Source organism: Aythya fuligula, chromosome 1 (genome assembly GCF_009819795.1).
Source record: "Aythya fuligula isolate bAytFul2 chromosome 1, bAytFul2.pri, whole genome shotgun sequence".
NCBI classification, from domain to species: Eukaryota; Metazoa; Chordata; class Aves; order Anseriformes; family Anatidae; genus Aythya; species Aythya fuligula.
The window spans coordinates 11,012,448-11,024,458 of NC_045559.1; the positions used below are offsets into that span (position 1 = coordinate 11,012,448).

General features: G+C 36.9%; 1 protein-coding gene across 1 annotated transcript; it reads left to right on the forward strand.

The window, feature by feature from the left end:
- Positions 1-768: 768 nt before the first annotated feature.
- Positions 769-4,283, forward strand: LOC116496434 (very low-density lipoprotein receptor-like; the record flags this gene model as incomplete). The annotated part of the gene is made up of 2 exons (XM_032199509.1): positions 769-2,046; positions 4,227-4,283. Coding segments are annotated over 2 exons (1,335 nt in total), but the record flags the coding sequence as incomplete, so codon positions are not given.
- Between the last annotated feature and the right edge of the window lie 7,728 nt (positions 4,284-12,011).

Here is a 12,011-nt window from a genome sequence, read left to right on the forward strand (position 1 = left end):
GCCGCGGGAATTAGAGTTGCGGCGGGACGTGGAATTTGCGGAGGGCCGCGGGAAACGGAGTTGCGGCGGGACGTGGAATCGCGGAGAGACGCGGAAAAAGGAATCGCGGAGAGACGCGGAATCGCGGTGAGACGCGGAATCGCGGAGAGACGCGGAAAAGGGAATTGCGGTGAGACGCGGAATCGCGGTGCGATACGGGCCATCCGAGATCGAGTTGCTACGGGAGACCAGAGGCGTCAGTGGACAATGGCGGCCGACCCTCACCGTGTGGCGAGTCGGCACAGAGCAGAGGGGCGGAGATCAGGACTCTGCAGCCTGTCTGACGTAACCATGGAGGCAGCGGCAGCAGCGGCTGTGCTGCTTCTCTCTGGCATTCTTTTTATAAGAAGTTATCTTGCAATGCAAAAAAAGACTATTCGTCCCCAGATCGGTGTTATAACTATGTTTCTGGATAACATTCCGTGGGGTTGCCACATTCTACAGACTATTAATGACGATTTAGCTCTATTGCAGGGCAGGAGAGCAGAGACGCAGATTACACCGCCAAATGACCACCGTCAGGCTCGTTCACAAACAGCTTCTAGGGTTGCAGCTGGCACGGCCTGCAGCCGTATAGCAGACGTTACACTCTCTTTCCTAACTAGTAATCATGTGTCTCATCCATTTGTGGTGAATGGTCAGTGGCAAAAAGAAAAGGGGGAGAGTAAGGGGCGACAAAGACGGAAACGGTGCCAGGAGGATGCCACTGACACTAACAGCATGGGTAATAGGAGTAGTATAAGTGACACAGGTGACGGTGCGGGGCGGCGGCAGGCGCTGCCGCGCTGCAGGGCACTCTGCCTGCTGCTCGCCCTCGCCGGCCTGTGCACTGCTGCCGACGGTGCTAGAGCAAAATGTGAAGACTGCTCAGATGGCAGTGATGAGAGTGCTTGTGTGAAGAAGACGTGTGCTGAATCTGACTTTGTGTGCAACAGTGGTCAGTGTGTGCCAAATAGATGGCAGTGTGATGGGGATCCGGACTGTGAAAATGGGTCTGATGAGAGTGCTGAGCTGTGTCATACGAGAACATGCCGGGTAAATGAAATCAGGTGTGGTCCTCAGTCAACCCAGTGTATCCCAGTGTCCTGGAAATGTGATGGTGAAAAGGACTGCGACAGTGGAGAAGATGAAGAGAGTTGTGGCATTGTGACTTGTAGTGCAGCAGAATTCACATGCAGTAGTGGGCAATGTATTTCCAAAAGCTTTGTCTGCAATGTTCAAGATGACTGCAGTGATGGTAGCGATGAGTTGGAGTGTGCACCTCCTACCTGTGGTGTTCATGAGTTTCAGTGCAAGAGTTCTACCTGCATCCCTATCAGCTGGGTGTGTGATGATGATGCTGACTGCTCCAACCACTCGGATGAATCTTTGGAGCAGTGTGGCCGCCAGCCTGCACCTCCAGTGAAGTGTGCTACGAGTGAGGTGCAGTGCGGCTCAGGTGAATGTATCCACAAGAAGTGGCGATGTGATGGAGATCCTGATTGCAAGGATGGAAGTGATGAAATTAACTGCCCTTCTCGGACCTGCAGGCCAGACCATTTCAGATGTGAAGATGGGAACTGTGTCCATGGGAGTAGGCAGTGCAGTGGTGTGAGAGACTGTCTGTATGGCACTGATGAAGCAAACTGTAACAATGTTATTCAGTGTTCTGGACCTGGCAAATTCAAGTGCAGAAGTGGAGAATGCATAGATATCAATAAAGTGTGTAACCAGCAGAGAGACTGCAAGGACTGGGGTGATGAGCCCCTGAAGGAATGCATCATAAATGAATGTGACTGTCCAGCTGGGTTTGAGTTTATAGACAAGAGAAACTGTGGAGACATTGATAAATGTCAAAACCTTGGTATCTGTAGTCAAATGTGTATCAACCTGAAAGGTGGCTACAAAAGTGAACGTAGCCGTGGATATCAGATGATTCCTGCTACAGGAACCTGGAAAAGGTCATACTGGTACAAAGACACAAATAACACCTGTGATTGCAATGACGCTGCTAAGCAGGGTTTAGGGGTTTGTAGCATGGAGACAAGGGGTAACAACTACAGTGTTTGGAACAATTGTACAGCTTTGGCCTTACCTCCTGATGTGCTTCTGATTTGTGGGGATGGGGCCTGGCAAGGTATCCCTGCAAATGCTATCAGATGTCCATGTTACATAGATAAACTCATTGTATTTGCTCCTAGCTTGTTACAGTTGCGTGAGATCACCAGACATAAATGGACATTGCTTGCATTGGATTGCAATGATAATGTTGAATTGTGTGGGGTTGCAGCTAGAGCGGCATTAGCAATTTCAGTGCCTGGAGTGGCATCTGCGGCCGCATGTAACAACTTAGAAAAATTGGTATGCTGGGCCGAGAGGCAAGCCTATGCCACGACAGAGATACTTGAGGAGATGTTACCAGATCAAAATAGTCTGCAACATCTGCTTTTACAGGATCAAGCTGCTATTGACATCTTGCTTTTGGCTCAAAGGAATGGGTGTGAGGACTTTAAGGGAATGTACTGTTTAAACCTTTTTGATCATAATGTGTCAATTCACAAATCCATTACTTTCCTGAAAGAGCACATGAGAAAGATTCAATATGGTATCAATCCTTTCAATCAATGGTTCACTGACTTGTTTGAAACAAAGTGTAGATGGTTGCTGGGTTTAATCACAAGGGGATTAAGGATTTGGTTTATGGTGGTGGTAATCATCGTTGTGTGTTGTAAGTATAGCTAAAGAGTTACTTGTAAAACTGCTGTGTCAGGCTTGGTTTGCTCAAAAGAAGAAGGGGGAATTGTTGAGGGATTTCTTGAAACAGCAAAAATCCCATGGCTTGCTGTAGCTGAGCAAACCAAGCTACCAGGGCAACTATGAGAAGTTCCCATGACAGTGTTCCCACATCGCCCAATTGAGGAATTCAGGAAAATATTGTTACCAGTAGCTGGCCTCAAGGACAAGGTCTATGTGACTGCTAATCACAAGGGGGTTGTTTTCTTGCAGGTGGGGTTGTTTTCTTGTAGCTGTTTGTCTGAGTGCTTTTGACCAATAATCTTGTGTGAAACACTGTCCACCCCTGTTAAGTTCTCTATAAAAGTTAGGCTATTCGGGCAATAAAATGGAGCATGATCTGACTCTACTGTGTGTCTGTCGTGCTTTCGACCGTGCTTCCTGCAACAAATAATATTTAATAATTAATAAAGATTCTTTCTCTTTGTTGGGACAAACCAGTGCCAGTTGCACTGTACTATCATGCAAAGGTCAAAATAAACTTCTAGTTCTTTAAACATCCAATTCTTTAAACTTCCTGAAATGGTGTTGCTCTAAAAGTAAATAATGTTTTCCTGTTTCTTTTGTATTATTGCATATTTGTTATTATGTACATACTTTAATGCATGAAATTGTATTATTTTTGTGTATACTTTCTTTCCCCTTTCCCTTCCCCTTCCCCTTCCCCTTCCCCTTCCCCTTCCCCTTCCCCTTCCCCTTCCCCTTCCCCTTCCCCTTCCCCTTCCCCTTCCCCTTCCCCTTCCCCTCATCTTTTTTCTTTTTCTCTTTCTCTTTTTCTTTTTCTTTTTCTTTTTCTTTTTCTTTTTCTTTTTCTTTTTCTTTTTCTTTTTCTTTTTCTTTTTCTTTTTCTTTTTCTTTTTCTTTTTCTTTTTCTTTTTCTTTTTCTTTTTCTTTTTCTTTTGTTTCTTTTTCTTTTTCTTTTTCTTTTTCTTTTTCTTTTTCTTTTTCTTTTTCTTTTTCTTTTTCTTTTTCTTTTTCTTTTTCTTTTTCTTTTTCTTTTTCTTTTTCTTTTGTTTCTTTTTCTTTTTCTTTCTTTCTCTTTCTCTTTCTCTTTCTCTTTCTCTTTCTCTTTCTCTTTCTCTTTCTCTTTCTCTTTCTCTTTCTCTTTCTCATCATCACTGTGGAAGGGAACAAATTACTTCAATCAAGAAATCTTTTTCTGAAGTACAAAGCAAAACTTGGCTTTTCTCTATTCATAAACTGCAGAGCCTTTTCAAGATACCTGTTCCAGTTGATTCCCCTTTTAAGCATTAAGCATAGTCCATAAATTCTATTTCAAAGTTTAAATTTACAATGGAATCCATTCATAAAACTGTCATGGTAAGTTTTCTAAGAGTATTTTACACTAGTGTGCAGAATGTTTCCAACTAGATTAAAAGCTGAACTGTTCATACATATCAAATTCTTCTTTATAGACAGATGGTCAGCTTGCTATTGGACCCTTGGAGAGAAGGCAGAGGGAGAAGTGTTAGCTCAGAAGTGCCATATTACAATGAAACTTTTTCATAAAGAACTGATCTATACTCCTTGCTGCCAGTTCAGAACCCATTTTAAGAATATGACCTAGACTTCCGTAAAAGCTGGAACATGCCATATATCTCAAAACAAGCACTTCTCTGGCACAAAGCAACACTACTTGTGAGTTAAGAGTGCACAGCAAAAGGAAAAAAAATCTGTCCTGTTTACTTTTTTGCCATTGTTTTGAAAAAAATGTAACCTATTTCATGCCTTCAAAAAAGTATGCATTTGACTAATTAGCTGTTCTAAATTACCACAACTATGACTTCTGTAGAGCTATGGGGAATCATGATTTATTCAAACTTTTGTCCTTTACATTAAGTAGAGCAACAGCAGATGTACAGTGTGCAGACGAGGTAAAGATAATCAAATAATGGCCACAATCCAGTGGCCATTTAATTGCATTTAATTCATTAATTTTATTGTGTTTTTCTTTTCCTAGAATTCTCAGGCAATTACTTGTGACTGTTGTAATGATACTTTTGTCGTTGTTTGTTTGTTTGTTTTTGTTTTGTTGTAAATTTTACCAAAAAGTAACTCACAAACAAACAAAAAACACAGCTTAGAAACATACTATAATAAACTATAAACATACTATAAAATATATATTGTTGTTTAGAAACAATAATTGTAGAAACTGAAACTGAAAAATACATGCAAATGTCCATTACAAACCATATTGCTCTTCATGTAATCATGGTGGAAATATAAGACTTGTATAATGTGGCTTACCAAATATTATTGACATAACTTTGGAAATTTTAGTCTGGATCAAGCTTTTTATTTTCCAGCTTCTCTCTGATCAAGGAATAATAAAGTACTTCACTTCAATATTTCATTTGAAGCCACTTTGTTGGTTACAACCAGAGCTGGGAAAAAACTTGAATTAAACCAGCCTAAATATACTCTGATAAAAACCTTTAGCTTCATAAATTTTGTGGGTTTTATAAGCTGAAAAGTCTATCATTACAGTTTTATGAGGATATGATAACTTCAAGAACTTTCATAAACTATACTCATGCTACATTATTCCAAAAGAATGAGAATTTCACAGAAATATACTTTTGGGAATGAGCTGTAGGAATCTATAGGGTACTGTTCCTTTGCCAGACCCACGGCATTTGAAAAACAACGCCAGGGCGTTATTCCCATTTTAAATGGGAATGACTGGCTCATGATGAATTCTTCATCTTGTGGTTACTACAGTACCCTCTTCTTAAATACTTCTTGATTTGTATTTTTATTATTATTTATTTATTTATTGTGAATTTTTTAATAAAATCTGTATTATTTAGGTATGTGAAAGACTCATCTCCAGTGTCAAGTGAGGGTCTTGGAGAAACACAAATTAGACTACTCATATTAGCATACTTAACACTCATATTTATTGTTTTACTTTTTTTTTTTTTTTTTTTCCCTAAGGCAAATCTTTCTAGCTTGTTCTTTTAAAAATTCTAATTGTAATGCTCTTATTTGAACAGTGATATTGGGTTTTATTTTAGATATTAATTAGGAAAAGCAGGATCGATTTTCTATTCCCATCCTATCATATGCTACTCCATTCTGGTCCATTCTGTGAAGGAAATCTTAAAATGTTTTCTTCTATTACGTCTTCTAAGACCTACTGCTGAATACAGGAGGAAAATTACCTCAGAAATACCTTGTATTTGCTCTGTCAATATGACAAAGAAATAAAAAGAAATACCTTGCATTTGCTCTGTCAATATGATAGACAATGGAATTGGTGGAAAGATCGTAGAATCATAGAATATCTGAGTTAGAAAGGATCATCTAGTGCAACTCCTGTGTCCCCAGAGGACCACACCAATCAAATCAGATCAAATCAAATCAAATCAAATCAAATCAAATCAAATCAAATCAAATCAGACCATGCATCTGAGAATATTGTCCAAATGATTCTTGAACTCTGGCAGGCTTGGTGCCATGAACACTTCCCTGGGAAGCCTGTTTCAGTGCCTGACCACTTTTTCAGTGAAGAACCTTTTCCCGCTATCCAGTCTGAACCTCTTGACACAGCTCCATGCCATTCCTTTGGGTCTTATTGCTGGTCACCAGAGAGAAGAGATCTGTGCCTGCCTCTTCACTGCCATTCATGAGGAAGTTGTAGATGGCAATAAGGGCTCCCCTCATTCTCCTCTTCTCCAGGCTCAATAATCCAAATGACTTAATCTGATCCTCATACATCTTCCCCTTTACCATCTTAGTTGCCTTCCTCTGTTTAACCAGGCACTAAAGTGAGACTGACAAGCCTGCAATTGCCAGGATATTCTTTTTTGCCCTTCTTGAAAACTGGGACCAAATTTACCAGCTTCCAGTCAGATTGGACTTCTCTGTATTCCCAAGTCCACTGAAAAATAATTGAGAGAGGTCCTGTGATGACACAGGATACTTTGAATACTCTGGGGTGAATCCTCTCAGGCCCCATGGACTTGTATGCATCCAGGTGGAGAAGCAAATCCCTCACAAGTTTAGCTTACCCAATGAAAAGAAGAAAAGTATGTGTGGGAAGAATATTTAATGGGGATTTAGTGTGTGTGTGTGTGTGTGTGTGTGTGTAACACACTTGGCAATGTACATGTGTTAGAGAAGAAAGAAAAATACATCTTCTTCTGAAATTGGTAAGTGATGACATTTCTCATGGTCTTGAGAGAGATTTAAACCACAAATCTCTGTTCACTGAACAGAAGATCATTATTCTTAGACCCAGAATCGAAAGGCCTGAAATCTGTCTGTCCCTACCCACAGTATTCATTATAATTTACATAACACCTCCTTTTTAAAAACGTCTTTTCCTGGTCTTAGTCTTTTTATATTCACAGAAGTCTACAGTGTCTATCATATAATCAGCTATTTGAAATAATCTTGCAGTTTAGGCTCTAGGGAGAAATATTTTATTTTTATTTTTATTTTTAATTTTAATTTTAATTTTAATTTGTTTTTAATGCATGTGGATAAGTATACCCTTCTATGTGAATGTGTTTTATTTACTGTGTTGAATTAACATGGCATTATCACAGCAGTTAGAAGAGGAAGAGATTCTGTTCAAACTCTCTTCCCTAAAAGGAAACATATAGTCTCCCAAACACAGGGTAGGTCAGATAGAAATTTTTACATTCCATCTGAACAAAAACATAAAAATACTCTTACAGATTTTCTCATACAAAAATCCAATCCTGATTTTCCTGATTATCAATTTGTTTGAGTCTCAACACTCAGTCTTCTGTCATTTTAATGCATAAACTCTCTGTCGATGTTAGTACATGGAGCATGTAAGAGATTTTGTTATTCAAATTGGAGTATTAATATGTCTCGGAGTATTAATATGCTATCTTCATGTTTTGGTGGTAGATCATCTTTAAATTCTACTTTTTTTTTTTTTTTTTTCTTCCATTGATTCAAATGGCTTTGTCTGTCAGCCAAGGATTTTTCAGGGCCACTGACAGAGATTTTCACGTGCAATATGCCCAGCAGATATATAGCTTCAATATATAGCCACTATAGTTTCAATATAGCCACTGCATGTCCATTTTCTCTGATCCATCTACAGAACAAGTCTAAGTTTCTGGAATGATCCTGACTTAACAAGTCACACTCCTTTTCAAGTAGGAGATTCAGTTGCATTATTTCTATTTAAGCATAAGCTTCAACTGATGTATGAATGTAAACTGTAAATTGTCTGCTGATCCTAGAGTGGGGAGCTGAATTCTCTGTTTCACCTTCTTAAAATAAATGGGAAGTATTCAGCTGAAACAGATATTCTGACTTTCTTGTTTTTAAATGATCTCTGGATTTGCCACATGACAAACATTAATGAAAGGATAGGGATAGCAAAAATGCATAAAAATGTAACAGTGAATTTTACCTTTAAAATATAAAATGCATAAATATGTTACACTTTTAGGGGCCTATTTGCCAAGCAATGCTTCACCTGATATAAAACATAGTCTATTATACTGTGCCCCATATATATTTTCAGCCAAGAATTCTAAACTGCCAAACTGTAATTTAGAATATGATACTACTCTTACTTAATCTATTTAGAGTTTTATTCAGATGAGTGCAAAACTCCTCTTTTGAGACCAGTATTCTACATACAAACTAAACTCACCTATGAAATCAAGCAACAGAACTACAGTTTCCATTCAGGACAGCAGTAAAGTGATCAGATGTAAATTAATAGTTAATTGGTCCCAAATGAAATGAAGCAATTACTCAAAATTATTATTTTCCTAACTTTTCATTCCACATAAATTTAGTTGTTCATTATCATCATCATCATCATCATCATTCCCTGCCCTTTCAGAAAATGAATTGTGAAAACAGAGTGAGCATTCCACCTATATTCTGAGTACTGATTTACACTCTGGCCTGGTAAAAGCTGATCTTATACAGGAGTTTCCCCTCACTAGCTTTCTTCATCCATCATTAACTGTAGAAAACGTGGAAGCAAATTATAACTCAAATACCACAGACATTAATCACAGGCAATGTTTTAATTGGACACATATTTTGACACCTCAAGAAATGGATATTAGAAAAATATCAGAACCATGATTGAAAACTAAAAGTCAAGAGCTCTTCACACCAATAATCCCAGGATTTTGCAGAATGAAATGAATTAATTAGAATTATTCTCAATTTAAATTTAAGAGCTCTGAGAAAAATGGAAAGTGAGAATCTTAAATATGTTTCTCTGTAAGATTTATTGTTAAAGATTTCACCAAAGAGTTTTAAAAAAGATATATTATTTGGAGTTATTATGATGAATTTGGAGACCAAATTCAGTCATTAAAATGTAAAGGGAGGAATTCAGCCCTCCTTTCTGTCTAAACTAGAATGTAACCTTGACTCACCACTGGTGCCTCAATAATTTTTAAGACCGCCAAACCCCGCAAGTGCTTTCACACTGCATCTTTGTCTTTCTCTTAAATTGAAGGGATAAATGAAGAATTGACTGTTATCTTTGCCATAACACGTCTTCCCCTGATTTGGTTGTGGATTGTTTTAATAAAACATCTATCCTAAGAACAATGTTCATCTCCCACTCTGTTTACTTTGGATTTTATTTATTTATTATTTTTTTTGACTGTTTTATAGGCTCCTTAACTAAACTTATAACAAAGACATAGCTTATTTGATGACTTCAAAAAATATAATAAAGGTTGTGCAATAAAACATTCTAAACTGAGACAAACTTGTATTTCTGTTTCACTTAGATCATCTTTTGTCTCTTGGGAGCTTGGTAACAAAACAACTTAAACATTGCAGTGACTGAATACCATTGCTAGTCACAGTTTACATTTTATTTTAACTTAAACTACAACAAATACCCTTGCTTACTTAGTTGTGAAAATCATAGTATCATAGAATCATTAAGGTTGAAATAGACAACCTGGTTGAAAAAGATCATCTGGTCTGACCTACCACCAATATCACTAAGCCATGTCCCTAAGCACTATGTACAACCTTTTCTTTAACATCCCCAAGGATGTTAAAGAAAACTCCACCACCTTCCTGGGCAACCCAGGAAGGTCAATTATCTTCACCCGGGAAAGGTGCACTCCCTTCCTTTTCTGAGATCTTGTAGAAATGTCCTTCATTATTTATATCTCAGTAGCATTTGTAAAATCATACCAGGCTGTGAGCTTCATGGGTTAGAGTGCATAAATCCATTTAGCCTTTAATTTTAGAGCTATTAGAAGAAATTTAATTAAATAAATCACAGTTAGGAAAATAAGAATAATGTTGAAAGATTAAGGAGTGGCAGAGTTTTCAAGTTGACGACTTTATTAAATCTACATTTAGCACTCTCAAGTGCTACTGAAATGGAAGATACTTGCTCAGTAGGTGGCACTATTCCCTCAACTATTCCCTCAAAATAAATATAAAGCTTATTCTTGAAAGGCATTTTGGGCAATATTAAGATTTTTCTGTTTATGGGTTGCAAAAATCTGCATCCAACCACTGTAATTTATAAAGATATTCTGCTTTAAGTAAAACACACATAATTTGCCTTGCCATGTGCATAGCAAAGTAGAGCAACAGTACAATTTAAAAATAGGAAGAAAAAATATTCTAAAATAGAAGGGTCTCTTTGTACATAAGGTATTCCTTCTTTTTTCTTGTCCTTAATTTTTGTTAATTCCTGCAACTCAATGTTTAAATTTACTGTAGAATATAAAATGTCATTATTTTCACTGTATTTGGTTCTCCACTCTTTAAATAATAAAATTTTATATGTATATATGTAAAGGCCTTTACAAGGTCAGATCCCCAAAAAATAGTTTAGGAAAAACAAGATTAGCAAGATTTTTAGAAAAAAAAAATAATTTGCGTAACAGAATTTGTTAAAACATATTAATATAAAATATATCTTGTATATTTCTTAAAATCTAACAGTCTAAAACAATATCCATAAAACGCTTTAAAAGGTCAATTATCTAAGAAAGCATTGGAAGTGTTAATACCTGGTGAAAATGTATAGTTGAGTACATCTCTGAGAGATACCAGTTGTTCAAGTAATGCAGATGTTGCTTAGTTAAACTTTCATCATATATCTGGATTTGGTATTAGAGTTTTATTTACAAACCAAATGGTTGGAAGCACCTTTTGTAGACTCCTCTACAGTACCACTGTAGAGTAGTGTTCCTTGGTGTAAACAAATAAACATTTTTAATGTTGAAAATAACATCTCTATCAAGATATTCTTGAATTTCATGGTGTACAATACAGTATAAACAAGATAAATGTTAGCTCTATAGTCACTAACTTTATAGGTGCTCTAAGAACCTAGAAAGGTTTCAAAAATATTCATATTTTAATTTGTAATCTCAAATTACAGTTCTCTCAGATTATAGTTTAATGCATGCAGTACATTGATAAAGAGAGCTATGAAAGACTCAATTTCTTTTCGAAAATGAAGTAATGTATACATAAAGTAAACAGGTGATTTCAATAGTTACAATTTTGTTGTAAGTTTATTAAGGACTCAGGTAAGATTTCCCAGAAAATGTATTCTACATGTTAACACTGCTTTTATTGACTAGAATATCCACTGAACGGAAAATTTTACTAACTAGAATATCATTGATCATCTCAGAAGTTCTTAATTTGTCAGGATACTTCTCTGATACTTCTCTGAAGTGCTTTTAGGAAAATTAAGTCATGTGACATAATAGCAGCAATATTGAAATGCTTGATCCCTTAATTGCAGTTGTTTACTTTTCCATTTTCTAATCCAAGCATTCAGGCACTTTACTGTTTACATACAGATTTTGCTTGTAAAATAAGCTGTCACATGTGTAACCTATCACACTGAAAGTGAATGAAGCTTTATGGTAACTTTGAGGGCCTTTTATGACTTAGAGAAAAGCCCACAACTACTCTGGTGTTACAGATTGTTAACAGTTGCCATTTGATTTCATCTTAATGGGTAACACCCAATAATTATTTTGCTTTCCACTATGTCTGCAATCTGATATCTATAAGAAATCTTAAATCTAAGAGTCAGCTTAAAATCTTTGCTAAAACACTAAAGAGAATGAATAATAAAGAATCTAATGTTTCTAAAAGCCATATGCCCTATTTTAAATGTCCTAGAGTTCAAGCTATCCCAAGTTTACAATAACATTAACTGCTTGAGCTCAACTTTAGCTTAACTG